We start from the raw sequence: 20,318 nt of genomic DNA, 5'->3' as shown, positions 1-20,318 counted from the left end.
AAAGGTAAAAACTGAACATTTCTATAATCCTACCTGAGTGTGGGTTGTGGGGCTGAAAGGTGCATCAGTGGCGTAGCTGCGAGCCAGCAGAGCTCGAGTATGTGGCCTCAGATCAGAGCCCGAGGGTTTTGATGGAGAACAGGTGGAGTATGGACGGGGAGCAGAGCTGTACCGCCAGGGTGACTGGTCTCTGAGGAATTAGTGAAGGGAACAGGAGCAACAGTCAAGACGGAAAGATACATTCTACATTACATGAGATTTATTTTAACTGGGGTGTTTTTTTCTTTCTTTTTTTTTAAACACATCTATGTTTTATACTCAGCAGAAACAGAATAGAAAAATACTTTATTCATCCCCAATCGGGGAAATTCAAATTAGTCGAGTAGCTCAAATTTAAAAAAAAAATATTTACAATGATTGTATTAACAACAACAACAATAATACCAATTCTAGTAAAAATACTACTACTAACTAGTTTGCCAATTCAAGGCTAAGATTTTACATTAGATATTGAACATGCGTGTACCTTTTTATTGGACCTCGCTGGACAGCATTCTTATCACTGTGAGTCATGGCCCCATTGGTCATCTGGGTCATGACATGCTCTCTGTCCTGCGACTTCCTGTGGAGGTCAGACTTGGTGCTCCTGCGAAGATTCTTCCACTTTGTCAAGTCCTGGAGCGAATGTGTAAGTCAACATCACCATTGCTTGTGTGCATTCGACTAAACGCCATTATCACCATCAATATTTTAGGAGTCTTTAATTTCATAGCCCTGTATACCATCTCTTCATCAGGTCAACAGTATCACATCACAGTGCCTCTGAATCTCACAGACTGCGGTTTTGGAGATTTTGCTAACGCAACTGCAGTATGATGGGATTGAATCTGCATTTTTCTGACTGAGCTCAATCCCGTAAAACCTGTACATCTACTATTTCAATCTGAAGATACTGTAGCATGATACACTCCAAAGTGCCCGAGCAGCTACTAAAATAGACCTCGTAATGACGAGCTTTCTTAAAATTTATTCCAACTTACATCCTGCCACTGAGCTTCACTGTCTTTGACGGCAGAGCTACACTTTCTTTTGTTTTCTTGATTCCAGTCTCTTGACAGGCTGGTGTCCTGGCCTTTATCATAAATGCTGTTTCCATGAGAAACTTTGCGCACAGGGTAAACCATCGGGATGTCACTGAGAGATTTGCTCCTGGTTAGGAGAGAGAGCGGAAACAAAAGAGAATAAATCAATTATAAGGCAGGACACTAAACGATACTGAGAGACGTCACTCGAGTGCAAAACAAAATTTTTTTTTTTTTTTTTTTTTTTTAAAAACCACCAACATTTTACGTACACGTCAGAAGATAAAACATTTCATAAAACCCAAGAAATTAAAAACAAAAACCAGAAACATTTCACAAAAAACAAAATGATAAGACCTTCAAAACCCAAAAACATTTTTTTCTAAACATTGGAATTCGTAAAATGTCAAGTTTTCCATCTTATTTAAAAATGTTTTCTGAAATCCAAGTGTTTTGGGAAATGTTTTTTTTTTTTGCTCTGTGTATTGCGTTTAGCACTTCAGTACCACTGTTTTAAGTGGCTAACAATGCATGAAAGCGACACTTTTGCACACCATGCCACACAGAAAGCACAAGCTTGCAGATACTCGTGCTCAATCACAGACGCACAAAAGGAGGAAAAAAGAAAAAAAAAAAAAAAAAAAAAAAAAAAAAAAGGGCCATTTTAACAGCGGTACTGGCATATACTGCATTCAAACAACACAATCTTTAGCAAAGTGCAAGCAGAAATAGCATGCTAGTTAAGTAGCACAGCAGGATAAATGACAGATGTTGCTGTCTGCATAACAACAGCCATGACTTGTACAGGAACTAGCAATAACACTGCTGTGAGCAACAGAGGATGTCAGATGTGACATTTGAGTAACTTACAGCCCAATTAGCAGGTGGTACATCAAAAACAGTGACATTATTTAATGCGAGGAAGCAAGACTGATTACAAACGATCCTAAAGTATGTTATAAATTCTGTATTCAACAGTCTGCCCAGACAATTAAGAGTGAGGATGTATAACCAAGCACTGTATCCTTCTGAAAAGGCATATGAAGTATGCAGCACAGTTTCCTTTGAGAGCACAACAAACACAAAACAAAAGCATACCCAAACGAAGCGGCGACAAAGCAGATATTGTGACAACGCCAAGAAAATTAACTAGTTTTATGCTTCAGGACTCACCAAATCCAGCCAGGGTTGACCTGAACTGGTCTCTCAGGTCTGACCTGGATTTGATAAATTCTATAGAACCAGAGAAAGACATGAAGAGTGATGAACACAAATGTGCATCTAAATATAAGGCATATGGTTTGAGAAAACCCACCATACTAAATAAAGCAATGTATGGCCAGAGGCTAGACTAGAAAACCACATTATGTGGAGAGAATATATTTTATTGCTCACTGTATATGACAGCTGCAACACACGTCAAGGCCATAGCTGGATTTAAAGACACTTAATTATTGAAGAATAAATGTATCCAACATACTGTGCAGCATGTGAATTAGTCAATTTGACAGTTTATTAACCAACAGACAATTTATTTTTCATCACTTATCTCACACCACAAACTGAAAGACCGCAATGGTACAAAAGGCGTTATAAATAACACGTTTCTGTCATGGCTAACCAGATTTGACACTAGAAGAAATGGCAGATGGCAATATTTAGCACCAAGGGACATGTAACAAAAAGTTAAAATACTTAACAGAACACCCCCCCCCCCAAAAAAAAAAAAAAAAAAAAACAACCTGCAGCACTGTCACATGATGGGATAAGTTGGATAAGTTTATCTTAGCTTGTGCCAAACGTTCAGTACAGCGTTTAACTGATTAATGTGTGTGCGTGTGTGTGGAAGTCAAAGTTCTGGCTTGGAGACTGCATCTTCAATTTGGTCCTGAAGCTTTTCCGTGTGTGGCAGAGACGTTATGCACAGCAGTTGGGGTTGCATGCCGGGAAATGAAGTCCAACTCCTCTGCTAAAGCCAAAGCTTTCTGGCTATGTTGAAAAACAAGGAAGAGAAAACGCATTAAATGAGCGCGATGTGACTGGTATTATAATTTGTGATCTCAGAAAGTTAAGGTGACAAGGAGGTTTAATAAAAAAAAACGCAGTGTTAAGCTTTTTCCTCATTCTGACTTACTAGCTGCCTGAGCTTTGCGAGCTAAGGTTTAGTTTGCTTGGTGTAATTAAAATAAGCTGGGTTTCTACATTACTGTGTTATACCACACTTTAGCCATAAACAAACTAATAGACATGAAATTGCAAGGCACTGCATAGTAGTAAAGAACATTGTTAAATGCCTCATGTTAGATTTCACTTAAAACGTTAAGTCTGAAAATGTAACCAACTTATTTAAGCAAAGCATGAAAGATTAGGTGACCCAACAGTGCCAAAATGTAATTTCAGCTTGCATTAGTTTTTGGTACATCTGCATTAATATTACTTCTTTGCATCATGCACAAATAAATACAAAACACCGACACCGACCTTAGACAAAGCATTTTACGATACCACGGTCGTCTCTGGGAGCCGAGGAAGATCCTGCGGACACGAAGCTCCTCTTCAGGCGTCCAGTATCGAGGCAAGAAGCGATCGTAGTCGGGGTTGGTAGACGTTTGACGGAGGGTCTGCTGCACTCGTCGGAAATACAAATCATCTAGTACGGGATCTGCCTCTGCACAATCATCTTCCGAGTCGTCCTCGCACGGAACTCGCAGAAAAAACTCATCAACAGCACGCTCAGGAGGAGACGCAGTGAGGTGGCGTTGAAGGGACAATGACGCATCTAAGGTGCTGCAGTAAAGAGTGGTATACCCATGTCTATATTTACAGCTGAATCACAAAAATACCTAAATAAATAAGTTAAGGCATTGAAATGACACTGCAAACTTGCTCAAAATGTTAAAAAAGGTAGTTTGTTCATTAATTCATTAAAGCAAAATGCTCCGTCTCAAGGATAAGTTTAGGGCTATAAAATGCTTTTTAAGCCTTTAAGCTGAAGAGTTGAATTATGGTTTAGTAATGACCGAGTCAAGCAGAGCTCAGTCAGACACAACGTGTTCCACAACAGCTCAGAGTTAGCACAAACAAAAGAAAAGGAACTTGCTGTCATTTGTTTAAATTCATAGGAGCATAAGTTGATTTTGGAGGGGTTACCTGTCAAGTTTTAGATTCTTTAGGATTTAAAAAAAATTAAATAAATTTTTTGAAATTGTTGTAAATTGCTGCAGTACCTCGTCACCTTGACAACGAAACGTTTCAGCCCCCATCTCTTTAAGGCTCCCTTCTGAAAAGCCCAGTCTGCTCGCTTGGTCAGCTACTTCGACAAAAATCAAGTACTAGCTGCTCTTTTGTTCGATTCGTACTAAACCAGTAACTAGACAGGCATTATGTGAATGTATGATTTGGTGAAGTCACAAAAGGAGTAATATTCTGCACCACAAATGAAGGCAGTTCATATGCATTTCTGTGCAGAACTCTTTAGTATCCCTGATGAAAAGGAAAAAAAATTAAAAACACAGGCACAGTATGTCCTATTTAAAAAGGTACATCCGACTCTAGGGTGACAACAGCCTGTGAGGACAGTTAAAGCACTTCCTCAATAAGAGAGCAGCCAACCATTCCTTGTGACCTGGTGAAGTGTGAAGATGATCCAAAAGTCTTTAGGACACAAACCATAGTCAGAGGAAACTTTATGGATTTATGATAATGAACACGACTCTAACCTCATGTGAAGGTAGACCTACACCAAAGATGGTTCCCTGCATTTCCAAGTCGGTCATGATGTGTCCGCAAAAAGCTACAAAAGGTAAATTTGTGTTTGCTAATCTGATGTTAAATGATGCAGGTACTAAAACATTAAGAACTAAATTAAAATTAAGAACTATCTATTTATTTCATAATGCAACAAAAGAATTTCCCTTTAGGGATTAATTATTATTAGTATTTTTTTTTTTTTAAATCTTTCCACTTCAATTCAGAACTATATATCAATTACACACCAAAGGAACTGCAGACAAACCCCAATTATAAAAAAAAAAAAATACTTCGAATAAGAATGAACAAATGATAAATTGGACAAAAACCTGATGGATTAAAATAAAACAATAGAAAAGTAAAAAAAAAAAAAAAGTGGTGGGGGGGCTTTAAACAGGTAACAAAATGACAAAATAGAACCAAACAAGTAGTACAAAAAGCTCACTTATATAGGCATCACACAGAGATCGAATTCCACATAAAGAAAACAGTACGTTAATCGTTGCAATCGCAGTTCTTTTCTAAAGGACACACATGTCAAAATGCACTGTAAAAAAAACGAAAATACAATACAGACAGTGGAAAGGAATGTAAATGAATGCCAGCAAGTCTTCTCTGAAAGGTCAGCTATGGATAAGAGTTAGTAGCAGTGTGAGAACTTTCTAAACAAAGCAGCCGACACATTTGCCATACCTGGGTAGCGGACTCACGCAGACTCCCGTTTTCTCCTCCAGTCCTTGTTTTCTTCCAATTGGAGGTGGGATATAGCCTTTGTTTTGGAGCACTGAGGGCTGTGTGTTCTCCATCCTGAACACTTGCTCAGCTTCGGCGTCACTTCCACAACCTGGAGATTGCACAGACAAATGAAAAATGAGCAATAAAAATTCAAAACACTAAAGCTAGACAAAAACTCAGGCAAGAGTTCATTAAATTTGAAACAAGAGGCTTGAGAGAAAGACTTTACTGGATGACAACACACAGCTGAGCCTCTAGCGAACTTCAAGCCAAGACTTATACCCACTCCCATGTCAAACATTTTATCACCATGGTGTGGAACTTGCCACAATCCGACGGTGACGTGCACCGAGTCAGGCACGTCCACATGCAGACAAATAAACTGAGGTGACAGAATCAGCAGCTGGTGTTGATCAGATTAAATAAGATTGATGAAGCACAACATAACAAAGTCATATATAATATGCCCATTTTTGTAGATCTTAAAGATGTTTCAACTTTTTTTTTTTTTTTTTTTTTTTTTTTTTTTTTAACAAAAGCACACATCAAGCAGCACGGCATGCATTGCGTGTGATATTTCGCATTTTACCGGGGGAACCAGCGGAGAGCAAAAACGTACCTTCATCATTTGGCTGGACAGCACGGTTGTCCAGAGACTCGATGCCATCCATCAAGTTCCCTCTTTTATAACTCTGACTCGTGCTCCGACATTCGTCCTCCTCTGGGTAGCGGCCCTCTTTGCACCCACCGTCTCTCACAAACATATTACTGCCCTCTTCAAGAGCCTGGATTAAGACGATATAGTTAATATAGGTTTGAAATGTCAGACCACAATATCAAAAGGCCATGAAAGCAGCTTACCTTGGACAAGGCCAACCCTAACAGTCCCTCGAAGGCCTTGAAATTAAGCTGGGGACCGCTGTAGAATGCATCTAGTTGAGCCTTGCGACCCAGCCAGTAGATTGTAATCAGAACCTGAGGGAGTGGACAAAAACATCTGGTTCTACCTTTTTAAATATGTTGATTATTTTTCTTTAGCAGCCTCCATGCTGGGACACGCAGCCTTCACAAAGGTGGTTGTAAACACAGAGGCACAGAGTAACGCTGACAGTTAGAAACACTTGACAACTATTCGTGCTCCACCTACATGTAATGTTTTCCTACTTCAGCAACCAGAGCATTTTGAAACAATTTCTTTCTTATTTGCCTTCAGGCATTGGGGTTTATCTGACAGATACAGTAGTGTTCCCGAATGACCCAGTGCCTCAGCTGCACAGGGATATGTACTAATCTTTGTCAGGATATCTTTATTTGGTTTGTTCAAAGAGCTCGCAGAGCCGTCAGCACAAAATGCTCAATGGTTTAGCAGTAACAACTCACTTTGTCTGGATTCACCAGCATCAGCAGCTGCTAACCTTACTGTACAATTGAAAGCATTTACAGATTTGTTGGGATTTCAGTTTTCAGTGTTGCTGTAATCCAGCGACATAAATTAACACAGGGTTACTTCTTGAATTTTCACTGCAAATGTGGCACACCCACTACTACAGATGTGAGGAATGCAATTTCCTCAGCCACATCGGATATTTTAAAACTGATGTGTCCGACACCGTTTTCAGGGCCTTCTCTTACACAAACGACCAAGATGCCTCCGACTTTTTGTACAAATGAAATGTGATGGATGCAGCTTCCTCAAACATGAAAATCACAGCGGTATCTATTCAGTGTTGCACTTTCGGCACAAAGCTGGTTGCATGTGGAAAGCGTATAATAGCTTGTTTACTACAGTTAAAGAGATATTCTTATTGTTATGACATAGTTTACCTCATGATATATTAATCTGGGTAATCCAACTCTGAATACCTTAAAACAAAAATATTCACAGATCTTATGTACATTTTGTCTGCATAAACTAAATAAGATTGAGGGGGGGAAAAAAAAAAAAAAAAAATGTTTTAATGACTTTGCTGCTCATGTGTTAATCTGACAATGGAAAATATTGGACCGTTCAGCCAATTAGCAATCACGGTCGATCCACTGGTGCAAGCCCTTAGGTTTAAATTTCTAGTTTACCCTAATTTACACAAGCTAAGACTAAGCATCAAGAGGGTGACGGTATAGCTGAGTCACTTCATGCAACACACTGGTTAATTCAATATTTGCCAAAAATGTAATTTATGCAAAATTATGCAGGAACCTGGACACAAACACTAGCTGTGGCTATGAGATTATTTTGCCTTGTCCCAAATCAAATTTATTTCATACGAGCTGGAAAAGCTTTTCACACACTTTTATAAACAACTGACAGGACTGAATGACAATGAATCATCAAAATCATAAATGTCCCTTCTCAATAACAATTTCCCCATTACTTGTTGAGATGCAACAGTATTGTCAGTATATTCCAGATAGCACAGTTTGTTTTTACTGCTTTAAGACTGAAAGATCCGTCAGACAAACAGATCGTCTGGTTGGAAAACCCATTGAAATCCAGCTTCCACTGGGCTCAAATTGACCCTAATTGGTTAATTCAAAGAATAATGCTACACCCAGTTCAAAGTTAGGTTGCTCTGATAAACAGCCTCATTACTAAGTCCAAGTTGTCAGCTATTGTGCGATTCAAATGAAGCTTTCCAGATAGATAAACAGCCTCGAGTGTCGGGAAAAACAGCCTGGAGTTCATGCCAGCATGTTCCCATCCAGCACTCACATGTTTCATCCAGAGAAAATGCACACGTATGGCAGCTTGTTACAGTTAGAATAAAGATGCAGTTTAAAGCACAATATTCAAACATAAGAGCATGCTTTAGCCACATTTGGATAGATATATTCCGAACTCAGTCAGCAACCCCCCCCCTCAAAACAAAAAAAACAAACATTTGGCTTTCAAGTGGGATAGGAAGGTCTTATCAGAATCCACCCCTGCTGAACTTACAGGCATTCATCAGCAACTGGGTGCAAATTCTCAACCAAGGTGCTGCACTGCCATAAGAGGGAACAGTCACTTTTTCCTATACAAAAACATACAGTTATCCATCCTAACATCTCACATAGAAGCTCTGAAACTGACAGCATCACTCGCAGTAAAAGCGAGACGAGACCGATCGATTTTTCCTGACTGTTAGAGATGACGGCTCCCTTTCAGTCCCACTGTGTGCGGCTAACATCTGTGGTCCACTCAAAAATAAACTAGCACATGTATCAGAGTCATGCTTATCAGAAGCCGTGGTCCAACACAACCTGTAGGATTACAGTGCAATACCATCGTATCATATTTTAGTTACAGGCCTTTTCCCTAGAAGGCTGTCCAGTATTTCCCTGGGAAATAATGGACTGGTTGTGATTACACTGCAGCTCCCAACACAAAGAGCAAAAATACTGCTACTGGCAATGGGAAAATAATCTGCTTGTTTTACCACATGTACCAATCTTTAAAAAAAAAACAAACATGGTTTTGACATTTGATGTAAAAAAAATAAATAAATTAAATTAAAAAGAGGATTGATAGAAAATCAATTTAAAGGTTTAAGAGGTGAACATGTGACTTACATTTTTGAGCCGTCTCTTGCTTTCATCACGCCTAAAATGAAAGTAAACGATGAATATTTAGAAGACTTGCTTCTCTTGAACAAACTTATCCAGTAAAAACAGAGCTGTTAAGAAAACACTAGATAACTTGCAGCTTGCCACTCAGCTACTTATCAGGTTTTATAGAGAGCAGGTCATCAGCTCACAAAAAAGAGAAGCTTGTCAGACAAAGCTCATATCTTTAAAAATGCAAACCTGCTCATTTGCACTTATCTCTTTCAGCACACGTGATGCAAATACCCTAAAGTGTTCAATATAGCCTACACGCACACAATGTTGGCATATTTGGTCAATACGTAATGATATGAGCTTCAGGATGAGTTTAAAACCACTGAAAGCCCTTTAAGTCCCCTTAGCAAATAACAAGCACTGCATTAGCACATATCTGTATGAAGACAACTTCACCTGAGAGTCACACGAGTAGACAGGTCCTGCAGGTCACCTGGATGGAACAGCTGCGAGTCATTTAGTCCCAGTTTCCCACAGGCTTTCAGGAAGACAGTAACATTATCCTAAAAAGTGTTTCAGAAAACAGCAATAACAAGAATAAGTTCAACAAATAAAGTGTAGAGAGAAAAAAAAAAAAAAAAAAAAAAAGAATCAGATGTTTGGGATGAGCCTGCAAAAAAAATGCCACCAGCATAGTGAACAGTTGAAAGGGGCATCATTCAAAGCATATGAATAGTTCTCAATTTGAGCACCATTAGGTCCGAGACCACCGTTGTCAATAATTAATAGATTACTGATAAATCAGCAATTTGCCACAACACAGCAGATTTCAACAGTCAGAGCCAATGAGCATTAATTGAAAATTGACAAAGTTGGCTGTTAAAATTCCACTTTCTCTGCTCCAGTGGTGCAAAACCCACTAACATCATTCACTTAAGTACTTGGTGCCAATACAGCTGGCTAAAACATTCAATAAAAAGCTCTGGATGAAAACGCTTTAAATGAACACACTCTAGCAGCGAAATGTGGAAAACTAATAAGAATACAGCCCATCTTACTACATATGGTAAGAAAATGAAAACTTAAGCCTCGGTATTTTAGCAGCACGTTGTTGTCATAGCTGCTGGTGGAAACAACCATTTCTTCCACACACACACACACACATATTCACACAGCAGATACATCTGAGGGGTTGTCAAATGATTCATGGGAGAGAGGGAAAAATAAATGTTTTCAGTTCAGAATTTTCGACCTCAAATGTTTGATTTTCCAGGAGAAAGTGGTCACTTGGGCATTGTAGTTAAAACAAAAAAAAGTCTGAAAAAGTTTTAAAATAAAAAATAAACACCTGAAATTTCTGTTGTATTTTTAAAGCTCGTTATGACATCAGTTGTGCCAAATCTCAAAAATAACTAGTACATCGTGAAGTGGAGGTGTCAAGCTGCAGAGAATAGAAATCCATCATTCAGACACATACTGCTGAGAGTTGCATTCCACTACGTGCAAGTCAAAACCAAGTTGCTCTCTCAAACCGTTGGCAGTTTAAGTTGTCCTGTTTGAGACAATCTGGTACGCGACATTGGATCAAACCAGGCATCAGTCAAAAATTTTAGATCTGTATCATTTCACCAAGCAGTGAGACCAGGAGGATTTGGCTAGGCGATGCATTTTAGATGGTTGTCACCATCAGAGTTCTTAAAAATGGTGTGCGACTAAGTTTTCAAGAGGCTATATTAATACTGTGTGTAAAGAGGGTTACTCAGAATTCTTCTGCAAAATTAACTCTGAAAATGTACATTATCGTCAATGACCGCCTATGTATTCATTTAGCAGTATGTATCCCCCCCAAAACAACTTAGAGAACAAGTGGCTAACACATTAAATGCCAAATCTATTTAAATGACAATACAAATACAACAGAAGAGCACAGTAAGTGCAGGATATGAGTGAATCTATCTAATCTGTTAACGGTACCATGCACAACTCAGAATACAACAGAGAAACTCCACAAAGCTAGCTTTACTTAATATTAGATCTCTGTCCAATAAGTCACTGTTAGTCAATGACTTCATAATTTCACACAATTTAGATTTTCTTTTTCTGACAGAAACATGGTTAACAGAAAGCACAAGTGCTACTGTTCTTAATGAATCAGCACCCCCAAATTTTAGTTTTATGGATAAATGCCAAAATGGGAGAAAAGGTGGGGGATAAGCTGCCTTATTTAAGGATACATTCCAGTGTAGAGAGATTTCATTTGGCGATTTCACTTCTTTTGAAAATCTTAGTCTTATTCATTTTATTTTAAAGGGTCTTCCTAAAATCCTGTTCTTAATCATTTACAGATCTCCAGGATACTGCGCAAGTTTTCTTGATGAATTTTCTGAATTATTGTCTGTTATTTTGAAAACAAAGCTTCAGATTCTCTATGACCTGTACAAACAAAGCCTGCGTAGTTATAACAATGAGCTGTGCAAGGCCAGACAGCTGCATTTATCTGAAATGATTAATAAGAATGTCAACAATTCTCAAACTCTGTTTGCTATGGTTGAAAAACTCACAAATCTTCCTAAACAGTGAAACCCAGACCTCCTCTCCACTGAGAAATGCATCGAATTTGCCAACTTTTTTTTCACAAAAAAAAGTAAATAAAAACAATTGAACAAAAAAAAATAAATAAATAAAAAATAAAAATCACACCACACAGACAAACAAGAAAAATAATCTGTGTCTAAAACCTAGAAATTTCCTAGTGGAAATGGTTCGGCATCTGAAATCAACAACTTGCACTCTGGACATAATACCATCCGACTTTTTAAAAACTGTTTTTACCTCAGTAGAAAGTGATCTCCTACAAATAGTTAACAGCTCACTGGCATCAGGCATTTTTCCCAAGTCACTAATGACAGCTGCCATTAAGCCACTCCTAAAGAAGAGAACTCTAGACGCCTCTATGATGAACAACTACAGACCTGTCTCTAATCTCTCTTTTATATCTAAGATTATTGAGAAAGTTGTATTTAACCAGCTCAACGACTTTCTGAATGAAAGTGGAAGTCTTGATAACTTTCAATCAGGCTTCAGACGTCATCACAGCACTGAAACAGCTCTGGTCAAAGTGTTAAACGACATCAGGTTGAATACTGATTCTGGTAATGTTTCAGTCCTGGTCCTGTTGGACCTCAGTGCTGTGTTTGATACTGTAGATCACAAAATCCTGTTGCACAGGCTCGAAAACTGGGTTGGACTTTCTGGAGCGGTCCTTAACTGGTTCGGACTTTCTGGAGCTGTCCTTAACTGGTTCAGGTCCTACTTAAAAGGCCAGAGTTATTTTGTTACAATTGGCAGCTATGAATCTGAGCGAGTGGCCATGACTTGTGGAATCCCCCAGGGGTCAATTCTTGAACCTCTTTTGTTTAACTCATTTATGCTCCCTTTGGGTCAGATATTCCAGAACATCAATTATCACAGTTATGCAGACGATACACAACTTTATGCGTCTCTGGAGGAAGTAAACACCTGAATGAGAGAGAATTTTCTACAATTAAATGAAGACAAAACTGAGATCATTCTGTTTGGTAGCAAAGAGAAGAGGGTCAGCGTTGGTAAATATCTTGAGACTCGGGACCTTACAATCACTGACCAAGTTCGTAACCTCGGAGTGTTGATAGACTCAGATCTGACTTTCAGCAGCCACATCAAAGCTGTCACCAAGGCAGCTTTTTACCACCTCAGAAACATCAACAGAATTAAAGGTTTCCTCTCCCAAAAAGACCAGGAGAAACTCATGCATGCATTCATCTCCAGTAGACTCGATTCTTTTAACTGAACTTCCCAAAAAGAGCATTAAACATCTGCAGCTCATCCAGAACGCTGCTGCTAGAGTTTTAACCAGGACTAAGAGATCTGAACACATCACACCAGTTTTAAAATTGTTACACTGGATTCCAGTCAGTCAGAGAATAGATTTTAAAAGCCTGCTGATGGTTTACAAATCCCAGAACGGTTTAGGCCCAAAATACATCTGTGATATGTTCAGAGAATATAAACCTAGCAGAGCTCTTAGATCCAAGGACTCAGGTCAGCTGGTCCAGTCCAGAGTCCAGACTAAACATGGAGAAGCAGCATTTAGCTGTTATGCTGCAAACAAGTGGAACGAACTGCCAGTGGAGATTAAACTTTCACCAAATGGAGACATTTTTACATCCAGATTAAAAACATTTCTTTTCTCATACGTCTATGCATGAAATCTGCACGGTATCTTTTAACTCATCTAGACTGTTGCTTGTTTTTAATCATTTTAATTATTTCATTTGTTTCTCTTCATGTTCTTTTATGCATTTTTAATGCTTCTTACACTCCCCGCTGCAATGCTTTTATTTTATGTAAAGCACTTTGAATTGTTGTGTACATGAAATGTGCTATACAAATAAATTTGACTTGATTTATGATGGCAGGAGAGGGGGTGCTCTCAGAAAGGGGGGTAGTCTTCAAGTGATTATTGAAGCTGTAAAAGGAATGAGAGTCAATTGTCATGCAAAGATAAAAATAAATTTAAAACTAAAAAAAAAAAACCTTAAGAGGTAAATATTCACATTAGCCCCTTTCAGATATACAAAACTTTTAAAAATGTTAATGCAACCTCACATCAGCCCAAGTCTGAATGAGCAACCATGCTTTTATGTTAAGTCACGTCATCATAAGGTCAAAGCAAGTGATGATTTAATCTCAGTCTATACAACCCAAGTCTAAATGGAGTCTCACGAAAAAAATAAATAAAAGATAAATAAATAAATAAAAAAAAGGCACACACACGTGGTGTGTAAATAAGGCACATAACTGCTTTACATGTTATTAAGTACATATTAGCGCAGTTAAAACTTTGTTTCGAGGATTATTAGCTGCACTGTGTTTAAAGCCTGAGCAAAAAACAGTTTCATGTCGATTTTCCATCGAAAACAGACAGCTTTGTTCCCCAACTTAATTTTCACTTTCATGGTTTAGAATTCAGATGTCAAATGCAAAAGTGGGGGGAAAAAAAATAAATAAATAAATGTTTTTTTAAAATGGCTGCCTTCAGGTATGCTTTGATGCTACATCAGTGACCACAACTTCTCATCAGTGGCTATGCCACTAGTTAACGCAAAATAATTTAATTATAATGCCACAAAAGCACAACATCTAATATTATTACTAGTAAAAATAAAATGGTAAAATAAATAAAAGTCTCAGAACTAATGCTGATGAGCCTTGCCCAAGTTAACAAATCAGAATTCAGATTTCTACAACCATTTTCTTGGATTTATTTTTTCTGGAACATAGAGTTCCCGCGAGCGAATGCAGCATTGAAAATATAAAAAGAAAAACGTCCGCAGCCCTTAGTCAAAGCATCTCAAAGTAATTTATCAGAGGTACCCGAGCACCAGTAAGCAGCTGCTTTGGAAAGGTTAATGTACCGTACAATGCATCAGACAAGTTACTTCACTCAGAAGAATAAAACATGTTTAGAATATCAACCAGACTGCAGTTTGTTCGCTCCAGCGTGTTGGAAGTAGACCAGCTACGTTTCCCACACTTCTGTCCATAGGTTCCGTCAAAAATGAAATCAGAACTCATTGAATTTCAGCACTTTGGTTTGTTCCTACTGCCACACATTTATCTACATAAAGAACATTTGGTTCAATTACAAAGTCGGATTCTCGAAACCAAAACCATTTCACTTTTTGTTACATATCAACATTAATTCCAAACATATTAAAAAAAAAAAAAAAAAAAAGGCTTTAAGAGCAACTGCTTGGCCTCTGCTGCACACTTCGACACCAATTCTGCATTTATTGTTGCACACTGGCAGTTTATTGGCCCCTTATGGGGGGTTGAAATTGATCTTTCTCTGTTCTTGCTTGAGGCAGATACGCTTGGAATGGATCCACCAAAACACAGCCTGAAGCCAAAATAAAAAAATAAAAAAAAAAAATCTCCATTTGCATTGATGCCCCCCCCAAAAAAGACCCAACAACTATACATATTCAGCAGTTTGATTACCACGCTGAGACGCAGTTTCAGGGTCATTTAAACTATAGCAAGCCTACAGGTGTCTGAACAGGAAACCACACCGTCAACATTTCCTGTGTAGCAGGTGCTTTGTCATTTTCACATGCGTTTTCATCATGCTCGCACACAAATCTGATGGCTGAAGTGTGAAGCCTAACACTCACCAGGCCAGCAATCGGAGTCGAAAGCCTGTTCACTCTCTTGATGAGTCCGGGTTTCAATTGGTTGATTAAGCTGCAGAGGAAATAATCAGTTAGCAAAGAAATGATCCAACACTGCTAAGATTACAAAGGACGTAGAATATTGCATCCCAAAATATGTCCAGCTCTACTGTATGTTGTAACATCCACTACCATTGTCTCACTTAACCTGCACATTTACACTCGTCAACCAGAACCTTAGATTAGTTGGCCTCAGTTATTTTGCAAATGAACCTGTAAAAGTCTGCACTTACTTGGAATTAGTTTCTTAGAAAATGGCTTTCAAAAAACAGGACAAATACCTTTTTCCTGTTCTGCAGTTAATTCATACACCCCAACTTTAATGTTTAAGGAAGGAGAGCACCCAGAGTGCAGCTTTGTGTATAACACGTTGAAGATGGCTTACATTCCACTGACTAATGGAAGGTGTGCTTTATAATCCAGTGTGAATTTATTTCTTATAAATAAAAACAAAGTGTGACCTGATAGATGTGGCAATAAACTCCAAATCTGAGCATCATTACTCACTCACAAAGCAGGACCCCATTCTCCAATGCAGCACGGAAGTCACTGCAGCCAAAAGACTTTCCAGTCACTTCCTGATTAAAACAAAAAGAAACTGAACACAGAGTCCACCGACAAGAGGATTTTTCTTTTCCACGGCCGACGCAAATAACTTTGATTACCCTGTGAGAACAGCACATGCAAGACAGTAAATGGATATTCACAATCTCCCCGACAGTTGAATTTATTGGTAAATAAACAGAAAATTCTGCCAATATCAGCATTCGTCTCTGAAATCCAGAATCAGTCATGCAACATTTCATACAGGCTCCAACATGTCATAAATAGCATCGCACACTGCCGCACTGTTTTTGACTGGCCATTAACAAGGACCACATAAACAGATATCGACTATGGCAAAAATGAGGAAACGTGGTCCGGTTGAAGTCAGTCAAATAATAATATACTGTAAAATATCCCCATAGACTCGATAACGGCACAGTGCAACAGAAATATCAGAGGCGAATATTCATCACAGTGAATTTAGACAATGACTACCATAAACATTCAAAATATGTTTTGGTCAAAAAGAAAGCCATGATTTTAGAAGGCAGCAGCACGCTCAGGGCTGAAGGAGCTTAGTAATGAGGACATAAAAATGGGACTATTAAAGTCCGCCTTCCATAACTAACAGAGGGCCCCAAAAGGCGATTGTTCTCACTAATTAGTCCCCCCAGGAATCCACAATCATAATTCATTTTAGTTGAACGGGGCACTGGGCAAAGAGCGGATGTTTCTCAATGGCATCAGAGAAACAAAGCAGTGCAAGGTTAACACAATAAAACACACTGTGGTATATTGCTCTGGCACTTTAATTGGTCAACAAGCAACATTGGAATTTCATATTTATGTCAAGCATGTGGCTTCTTTAGGCCGCTTCATTTATCAAGTCAGTTGCTATCAATTTTTAAGTCAAAGCGCCAAACATTTGTTGTGAAAACTCCTCAAATAGGCAGCTTTCAAGCTTTGTGCAATGCAAATTTATCGCAATAGTTTACAGAAAATAAATGTACAATGTGGCTGGCAGATGATGACGATGATTTTAGATTAAGCCAGCATCATTAGCTTTTGAGTGACACCTCACATGAGGCTGCAGGAGTTCTCACACGTCCGCAGGCCTCAAGGGACCATTTTTTGGAGAGCGCCTGGACAAAGCTTTTGATCTGTATGAAATATTTCTTTTCTGAGTTTCTGTTTTTTGAAATTCAGACTAGGAATGGGTAAGATTCCAAGCTGTGCAATGAGCGAGTTTTTTGTTTGTTTTAAAAAAAAACAACAAAAAAAAAAAAAACAACAACAACTGGTAACAACTAGTCATCCATTTATGAACCAAGTTGTATAGGGGAAAAAAAAAAAAAAAAAAAAAAAACTGCTCAAACATCTGCAAATGAGTCCCAGTAACACTTTTCAGCAATCCTGACTGTTTAGAGAGGGTACAGTACAGCTCTGTTTATTTTGTGCGGGCCATAGAAAGGCATTATATGACCGAAGAAATTCTTAAATTCTGAGCTTGTACCCGATTCTAATTCAAGGATCTGCATTTAGGAGCCCTCGAGAGGAGATGACTTGCATTGTTCTACAGCAGGAAACCCAAACTGTTTGACTGTGCTCCCACTCAGTTTCACCTGAAACCAAAATGTTTGTTTATATAATGCAAGAGAGGCTGATCAGTTCTCATTTGAGTCCAGCAGGCATTCAGCAAACATTTACACGTCCTTGCAGCTGGTGCTCCGATAATGATAAACAACAATGTATGGGTTCTGGAAGCTTATCTTGCCTCCTGTAGCTGGGAGTATGGGTGTTAGAACATTTACATAGCAATTTAGCACAAGCCAGAGTGTACGACGCAATCTTCCATTTGAAAATCAGCACGCCTTGCTTCACTCCTGTCAAATACACACACACATACCTCATCATTGTTCGTCCATCCTTTCATCTGTCAGTGCAGAAAAATAGACGGGTAAAATTGGCACAGGCTGCCTGCCAAGAGAGCTTTGGACAAAATTCTCATAATGATCTACTCAGACACGAGTGACAGTGGTTCTATTTAGAGTTGATTGACACTCAGTGCTTAGACTACATTCTACACGTTGTATTCACTGGTTATGATTTGAGGATTACGGCTTCTACACTGACTGGGGGGGTAAAAAAGCTGGTTGAAGCTACCTAGAGAGTACCTCGCTGTATAACCACATCCTCCACAATGCGTGGCAAAGCTTACCAACACTGTGTGCCACAGCAGTGTGCAAAGAGCTTGTACAAACCTGCCTTTAGTTTCAGCTAGTAAAAAACGAATACTGTTGGGGTTATTTGTATCTTCTAATTTCTTTTAATCAGTAACTAGTTATCTGCCAGTCTCCATTTGAATGTCCTCCCGAAGTCCTCCATTCAAATTGGTTTTATCTGAAAACCCACAAAGGAATGTCCAGACAAGGTTTTCTCTGTTCAGAGACAAACTTGTACTCGAGTCCTATCAAGATGCGTTTTGCATTTGCACCCAAAGATAAGTCCGTGAAAGTGGCCTCAGTTTGAGTTAAACGGAGTAGTGCCTGAGTCATCTGGAAAAAAGGGGAAAAAAAAGTGCATCGACCTAAATAGCTTATGGTGAGTCTTAATGATACAAACTTTTTTTTTTCCCAGCAAGTCTAAAACGAGCGCAGCTGACTTCTATGAAACATTTCCTGTCTCCACAGTGGGTTTATACAAACGTGCAGTCAAATCCTCACACGTTTGCACAGAAATAAGCAAGAATAATTGCAAGCCTCTGTAGCAAATAAAGGAGAGGGTGGAAAAAAAAAAAATCAAAAATGATCAAAGTGAACCAACCTCAATCCAGCGTTGAGCCTCGCTGAACGCCTCTGCACAGCTGACACTGGTCTGCTGGCGCCACTCCATCCTAATCTTCAGAACAAGCAGAGACAATTGCAACTGAAGAGTGAAAGAGGCAACTTTTCATGAAACTAATTAATTATGGCGCGGAAGCCGCCACAGCGCCTTGAACCCACACCAAGCTTATCAATTAAGGTCTTGCTCTGAAAATGAAACAGTGCCAGAGGCAGTTAGTCACCTCGCGCTGCTTTTTGCTGCTCACAGGTGCAAGTTCTCGGATAATTGACGTCCAGCTTATCACCGGACACTCAGCACCTCTTCCACCGCATTTCCATCACGGTCACTTTTGTAAGTAGTGAGGGAAGGTGTCCGCCCACTGAAAAAGTTTCAAGCAAAGTTTCTGAGGGGAAGTGTCACCGAGGAGAGTTTGTTCGACACCTCTGGCGGCCTGCTGGTGCATTACAATGTTGTCCTTCTCAAAGACTCAGACAGGATGAATGTGTTGCTTCCATACTGGTTCAGTGTCAGCTGTCCAGAAGCAGTAAGAAGTTTATAACTTGTATTAGAAAACAAACAAACAAACAAACAAACATAAAAGGATCTAAAAAGTTTGAATGCTTTACATTTTTTTTCAATTTCAAATGATCAGATGCATATACCTACGTGTACTCCCAATGGAAATCCACTTCCTAACTACTGTGCTTGAGTGTGACAAATGTATTTGATATTATACCTGATAAATTGTCTCATTCTCACATTCTTTTGTTTGCTTTCTTAGTTCCTCCATTTGTTGATTTATGAATGTAGTTTGATCACATGGCTGCCATTTTGCCATTTAAAATGTGCGCTGGCTTCCCGTCCTTCAAAGAGTTGATTTTAAAATACTGTTGTTACTTTATGAAGCTTTTGATGGGGCCAAAGTACATGTCAAATCTTCTTGTACTTTCTGAACCTTCAAGACATCTCAGGTCACCAGGAACTTGCTTGTTTTCTGTCCCCAGCTGCCCTCAACTTTCTATGCACCATATAGCCTATGTGAAATAAACTCTTGGAGAACTGCGGGACTGCATCAAGTCTTGCTTCTTTTAAATCAAATGCAGAGACGTTCCTGTTTACTTCTGCATTTAATTAACGGATTTTATTGAAGTGAAGGATTTTGAGGAATAACTTTCATTGCACTGTACCTCTCTCTCTCCGTTTTGCTTTAATCTGTAAATTCAATTTTAATGTAAGTGGGATGTAAAGCATTACAAATCACCCACGTTGTTGAATTGCACTGTATAATTAGAGTTCCTTTGCCTCGCATTGCCTGAATTGTGCAACCCTGGATTTCAGAGAATGGTGAGCAATTAAGTGGCAAAATAATGTTAAGTCAGATATTTAAACACTTTGAAAATACAGATATAAAACGAAGTGCTCCTCTTCTCGGTTTTACCACTCCCCACATTCTCTGGCTGTCTCTGTAGAGATACCAGCTGCCTTGCCTGATACAGCACTTAAAGATGACAAGGGCAGATCTCACTGGCTCATCTTTTATATTGAAGTGCTGAACGATGGCCAGTGACAATTT

The 20,318-nt window shown here is 38.9% G+C and overlaps 1 protein-coding gene across 9 annotated transcripts in view; it reads right to left on the bottom strand.

Annotated features, from left to right (window-relative positions):
- The window catches only part of LOC142368606 (LIM domain only protein 7-like), a 34,409-nt gene extending 15,329 nt beyond the window's left edge, over positions 1-19,080 (bottom strand). For 8 of the 9 annotated variants that reach the window (XM_075450848.1, XM_075451031.1, XM_075451381.1 and 5 more), the window contains exons 1-13: positions 18,987-19,080; positions 18,746-18,820; positions 15,884-15,954; positions 15,320-15,389; positions 9,561-9,667; positions 9,117-9,147; positions 6,429-6,542; positions 6,187-6,352; positions 5,526-5,676; positions 2,256-2,315; positions 1,041-1,209; positions 527-675; positions 34-190 (exon numbers count right to left, since the gene is read on the bottom strand). In XM_075450848.1, coding sequence (XP_075306963.1) covers positions 34-190; positions 527-675; positions 1,041-1,209; positions 2,256-2,315; positions 5,526-5,676; positions 6,187-6,352; positions 6,429-6,542; positions 9,117-9,147; positions 9,561-9,667; positions 15,320-15,389; positions 15,884-15,954; positions 18,746-18,814 — 1,314 coding nt within the window. In that variant the 5' untranslated portion in view covers positions 18,815-18,820; positions 18,987-19,080. The remainder of the gene's footprint in view (positions 1-33; positions 191-526; positions 676-1,040; positions 1,210-2,255; positions 2,316-5,525; positions 5,677-6,186; positions 6,353-6,428; positions 6,543-9,116; positions 9,148-9,560; positions 9,668-15,319; positions 15,390-15,883; positions 15,955-18,745; positions 18,821-18,986) is intronic. The other variant, XM_075450901.1, reaches the window with a different exon arrangement.
- Positions 19,081-20,318: the final 1,238 nt, after the last annotated feature.

Source organism: Odontesthes bonariensis, chromosome 1 (assembly GCF_027942865.1).
Source record: "Odontesthes bonariensis isolate fOdoBon6 chromosome 1, fOdoBon6.hap1, whole genome shotgun sequence".
Classification (NCBI taxonomy): Eukaryota; Metazoa; Chordata; class Actinopteri; order Atheriniformes; family Atherinopsidae; genus Odontesthes; species Odontesthes bonariensis.
The sequence above is the reverse complement of the archived record's forward strand: the minus strand, read 5'-3'. Positions and strand labels throughout refer to the sequence as shown.